A 6,000-nucleotide genomic window follows, 5' to 3' on the forward strand; every position below is an offset into this window, starting at 1 on the left:
CCACGGATAAGTGCGAAATAAAATGACCCTAAACCGCTACACTGAAAACAGGCTTAAAAACCCATATTAGTCACACATCTAAGAGTGGGTCTGATGTCTGCCGTAAAGGTTCAGCCCTGGCAAACTTCAGAAAGCTCTTAGAAGGAAGGTACTCCTTGCCCCTAACGGATCACGCCGTCGCTACAGATGGGGACTCCACACTCCTTATGAACATGACCAGCTCCTCACTCCACATTCTCAGCCCGCCCACCATAGGGACATCAATAATATTTTCCTCTCCAAACAGGAGCCACTTCATATAAAATTTCATCACCACCCCCCCAAAAAAAAGCTATGAAATTCTTAAAACACCCATCAGTCCCCCCTTGCCAGAGCACAAGTAGTATGAAGCATGAAGTACACAGTAGGCTTCTGTGAGAAACATACTGCATACTACATACTGTTCTCCTGTCAGTATACTGCATACTACGTACTGCCTTTTGTCAGAAGCATACTGCAAAGCATCTCAGAGTATCACAGCTATCCTAGTCAGAGAATGTCTGACTGTGACACTACCCACATGCCCCTGGGGCTTGGTTTACTGGCCCCCACACCAGCACACAAATATACCAACATATAGGAAGGAACACAGAAATACCAGAGACCTGCACACAGCCTCAATACTCTGCCCTGAATGGACTGAACTTTTCTGCTTCCTGACTGGGTCTGAGGAGGGGAGGGGACCAGGCGGGGAGGGGACCAGGCAGGGAGGGGCCTCAAAGGAAGAGAAACCTTACCTGCTTGGTCATGGAGTCAATCAGTCGCACATAGAAATCTTGTTCTGTCCTGATACCTGCAGGAGAGCCGAGATTAGGGGCAGATTTAGAGTGGCTCAGATAACCGAACGGCAGCGTGAAGCGCTCACCCAGAGAGGATCCTGACAGCACACACAGGGCCCTGTGAGTTCCGCTGCCCCCCCTCCCCCACCCGTCTGCTCGCCTGCTACGCTCGCTACGTTGACGTTACAAAGTGCCCCTCACTTAGGATGTTAATGATAGCCTCACTTGGCTGAATGATTTTGTTCATTGTACAGAAGTAACACACGCTCCTTTCTCGGTACATGTTGTTTTGCTTCTCGTTTTTCTCTTTTGGTTTTACGTGAAAGCGTAGCTCGTTTATGGAAGTCAGTTCTAGGTCCTATCACCCCAGACAGACTGCATAGCACATTGCTCACCGATCATCAATTACGCTCCGATTATCATGGAGTCGGACTTTGGACATAAAAGATTACCCAGCATTTGCTAGTTTATTTCTTTATTATTTACCCGCAGAAGCTTACCTGCACAAATTGTGTAAGCTAATGTAATTGTTAATTCATATTAATCTCCATAGTATTCAAAGCAGTTTCTCCCCATATACACTGAATTTTTTCACAGGCATCTCAAATGCTTTATAAAGTAAATAGCGCGCAACATCAAAGACTAAATCCAATTAAAATAGTTAAAACCTTGTAATACTGAAATCTCTATTTTCGTCACAGAGGAATGTAAACATAAAATATACGCAATGGATTCTGCTTAAAGTATAAGGTCATACTATAATTTTAAAAGTGGAGAAAGCAAACCATTCATTAAAACCCCCGACTTAATATGGATAACGCATTGCAACGGTAATTCATGGTATGAGATGAGAAGGCTAAGACAACGCGCTTTAAATTTCAGGACTCAAGAAGAAATATCGTCGTCTACAAGCACTTCCTTAACGTGCCTTTTCACAGATGGTACAGATAAGCGCTAACCTATGAACAAAAAAGAAACTGCTGAAAATCAGCATCTATTCATTCGAGCATATCAGGGGCCGCAGTTATTGTTTGCATTATTATTGTTGTTTTTGTTGTTGTCATTTTATGGTTGTTGTTGCTGCTATTAAATATACAAACGTCACCATCGTGGTTTTAATAAGAAGATCGAAAAATTACGGACATAATGAAATGCAAATAAGAAAACAGTCTATTAGTCGTATTATGTGAAGCCATTTCAAGTAGGATATGGTAATTCCGATGACTTTTAGTATCCTATTAAGCCTACTAATACTGTTATTTTTGTGATCGCGAAAATAAAAATGAACACTAAAACTATTTTACCATCATTAATTTTACATCCTATTATAGGCATTTTGGCCATAATAAATCAAAATTGCATAGACCTACAGTATACAATAATCTTGACAACAGTAACATCCTGCACGACATTTCCATTAATGTGTTATGCAAACTGCGTAAACTGTATGATTAATTCGCACCTGTCTTCGGGTGATTTTATTTCTGTAGAAGGTTATGCAAATACGCCGCGTGAATTTCCTGCTATGTTCTTCTCACATAAAACAACTATGTCTTGCGCGCGAGCAGGAGACGCGGGCCAGCCGTGCGGGAAGCTGCTCTCACCGTTGCTGTACAGAAGTTGTAGTCGGTAGTGGATCCCATTGTTCGTCTTTTCGCCGTTGGATTCCTACGGAAACACAAATGTTATGACGCCTGATTTTAACTGTGGGCGCTCACGAAATTTCACCGAGGCCTGCGGGGAGCAGACGGTTACATGCCCCCTAAATGTAGGTGGAGCAAACGTGCTGAACTAAAAAATAAAAATTCAATAAAGTATGAAATTATTTTAACAGTGTATAACGCAGGCCTATAAATACCCATTAGCGTCGATTTAATAAATAAATGTGAGTGTGGTTTCTGTAATTTTTTCCAGTTCAAGTTCAACAAATGAAATCCATCTGTCTTATGTTTTCACGGGGAAAACTTTCCTCATTCCCGAAATGGTGCAATAATAGATGCTGTCCTTTTCCGAACTGAAGCCAACCTAAATTACAATAGCTGGGAAATGCCCACGAATCCTGCGCCCCCCCCCCCCTCCCCCCAACTCCCAATTCTAGGTACAGGGCCAGTGATTGAGCGCATATGCGTATGGTATGACTAACAAATTACCTCTTTATTGCTAGCGGTTGTTCGTATCAGTCGGACGATTAGTCCATTAAAAAGTTAACAATCCGAGAAATTGACCGAAATCACGGGCAACCAATTTAAATTTAAAATACATGTGAATCGGTAGAACACCAAAAATAAAATGCTGTGTATTGAAAATGTAATTCACTCGCATAATAAGGAAATACAATTCAAAGTCAACAAGAAATGACACTCGGTACACCGTAGTAAAACTGATCAAAATGAGACTTTGGGACCGATGACAAGTACACGGGATTTCTGGATTATGTTTAAACCAACAAAGAGTAAAAGAAATCTTTCAAATATTATGAAAATACCGAGATTCAATAAATGAATATGAAGAAAATAAACGCGATGAATTTAAGTAGTCATTGACGGTTGTAAAACTTGCTTGTATAAAAAGAAAATCTGATTTCTTTATTGTTAGAAAGAAATAGTATCGCACATGAGAGGCATAGCCCTGTAGGAGTGAACGCGCATCAATTATATCTTCAAAAATATATATATATAAAAGAAGGAGCTATCAGTTTATTATACAATGCAAAAACAATAAAATTAGCGAGATCTGATCTGCCCTTCATAAGCGTTTGTGAAACGTTGCCAGTCTTACATAACTCACCCTTTCTTTCTCAACAAATCCAACGAAAGAAGTTCTTTCGATTTCCACAGGCTGTCCTTGTCGGTCGTAAAGCGCCAAAACGAAGTGAAAGAAGTTGGATTTTCGGAGGTTTGACGGCGGCTGCTTCTCGAAGTGCGCCCGGGCCAGACCTACTCCGCTGTCGACAGACGCGAGATGAAGTGGCGTTAAAACAGCACTTAGAACGATAAAAAAAATATTATGAGAAGCTCTTTAGAATTATGATTAATAATTTACATGTTTAATCAGTCATACTAGTGCCTGTGTAACTGGACGTGGTTTGAAGCTGTTTGTGGAGAAAAGGAATCTTTAAAGTCTCCTTCGCTTTTACAAGTTCACTTGCTCTCATGGGTCATACTGACACTTCAGTATTATTTCATTTTGTCCCCGAAATGTCAGTTATGAGCATCCAGGACTTTCTGGCAGAAAAAGGGGGCCGCCGCGTTTCATTCTGGCCGCCCTTCTCTGGCCCATACTGTGCCCACAAGACGACGTAGTTTTATTTAAAATCAATACCAAAAATAATGCTACAAATCATGTTAAGTACAAACATAATTACGTGATCCCAGTAATTACCTCGATTTTAATTTCAGCTTCAGAATGGCAAATGGATGTTTAGGCAACTTTGTAACAACTGAAGTAAATAAATCTTCGCACGTCGCTGACGGAAAACATAAAAATTATAGGCAGCTACGAGAACTTAAGTTATGCGCGTATTAATTTCTCTCGTTAAGTTTTTCCAAATGCGATCGAGCGGAGAACAAATATTAATGGTGGAGACATTTTGAAATGTAACATTGTGTATTTAATATTTTATTCCCTATAAATGTATTTTCAATAAATGTTCCTCACTGTACAAACGGTATAAGTAAGATATATGAAATAGGCTATATTGAAATTAATCTGTAATAGCAATAATTTTTATTACAAATTTAAAATCACATTACGTCTTCCTATTTATGTAGTTTACAATTTAATATTTTCGGATGCTTTAAATTCCTATCTGCACAAATTCGATAAAAGGTTTCCAGGAAAATAGACTTTATTTGAATGTCCGAAGGTACCTCGACGGAAGGAGCATCCCCAGCCACGGAGAATTACCGTTCACGCACCGAATCGTCGCAAGTTAACACAGCAGTACACGCATTACAGCTGATTACAAATAAGATCGCAATAATAAACCGGGATCATAATGTTTTTCTTAGTGGAATATTTGAGAAAAAAACGCTCGAAGAAAATCAGCGGACGATTCGTGGGGTCTATGCCAGTCACCCCCGGACCAGCGGATGCTGCCGGCTGCATGCTTACCTCTGAGCTGCCGTGTTCGCATCTAGCACCCCAGCTCCTTGCATCCATGTCCGAACCGCGTTCATTCCGGATCCGATGGGCTCCTCTTTCATACTACTTCCACTCCTTTGAATGCTCTCTTGAATCCCAAACATGAACACAGCTTCTCTTTCCTGTCACTCTTTCTGCCTGTTCTTATACGCCCCGGCCCCGTTCCTTCTGATCGCCCGTAAACGATTTGCGTTTTTCCGCTTGCTGGGGGGAGTCCGTCCAAGTGCCCGTAAGTCTGCTCAGTTGTCAATCTTTGAAAAATACCGGTACAAAAAGAAGTATCGGATAAAGCGATGTCTGTCAGAATCCAGGTTTAGGTGTATGGTGTGAGAACATCACAAATGAGAAAAGCGAAAATAAAATGTGAGGAATGGAAGAGCAGACGAAGATTATTAGCTCACTTGAGACTTTGCTGTGTCCGCTTAAAGATACTCAGTTAAAACAAAAGCTCAGGAGTGACTTTAAGAAACAATAGGATCAACTACAGCTCACAGCCGGAGCTAGATCAAGTGTCATCATCCCCTGACAAGTTTTTGTTCTTCTTTCTTTTTCCCCACCAAAGATCTTTCTCTTAAAATCAAATGAATGAGAAATGGAAAATCAAGGAGAGGAGGTAGACCCTTGTGGCTGCAGATCCCGCGTCGCTCCCCTTGTTAAAATGGGAGTGATTTGTGTCCCTTCCCTAAGGAATCCGATTTGACTGTCTCTGGGAGCTAAACACGGGCACACTAACCCCAAAGGGAAGAGGGAGTGGCCGCAGCGTGTAGGACGCCCCCAAACACCGCCGAGCCCGGACTCCGCTTTGCTAGCCGCCCAACCACGGCGCTCATGGCCCGGTTGCGTGTGTGAGCCCTCCCCCTCCATTTAACAAACAGCAGGATTTCAAGCGAGAAAACGCCGAGCGAGGCTTCTCAAAACCAGATGTCAAATATATTACTCGACAGACAACGCAGAGCTTTGGGGCAGTTTACTGTTAATGACAGCCGAGAAACTATAGTCCAGAAACACATTGCACTGGGTTGTACGGAGGCTCCAGATT

At 41.8% G+C, this 6,000-nt stretch overlaps 1 protein-coding gene across 1 annotated transcript in view; it reads right to left on the reverse strand.

The window, feature by feature from the left end:
• The window catches only part of LOC125750921 (transcription factor COE1-A-like), a 62,622-nt gene extending 56,954 nt beyond the window's left edge, over positions 1 to 5,668 (reverse strand). The window contains exons 1-4 of the mRNA XM_049029289.1: positions 4,932 to 5,668; positions 3,606 to 3,762; positions 2,423 to 2,486; positions 777 to 832 (exon numbers count right to left, since the gene is read on the reverse strand). Coding sequence (XP_048885246.1) covers positions 777 to 832; positions 2,423 to 2,486; positions 3,606 to 3,762; positions 4,932 to 5,065 — 411 coding nt within the window. The 5' untranslated portion in view covers positions 5,066 to 5,668. The remainder of the gene's footprint in view (positions 1 to 776; positions 833 to 2,422; positions 2,487 to 3,605; positions 3,763 to 4,931) is intronic.
• Between the last annotated feature and the right edge of the window lie 332 nt (positions 5,669 to 6,000).

The sequence above is a fragment of the Brienomyrus brachyistius genome, chromosome 10 (genome assembly GCF_023856365.1).
Source record: "Brienomyrus brachyistius isolate T26 chromosome 10, BBRACH_0.4, whole genome shotgun sequence".
NCBI lineage: Eukaryota > Metazoa > Chordata > Actinopteri > Osteoglossiformes > Mormyridae > Brienomyrus > Brienomyrus brachyistius.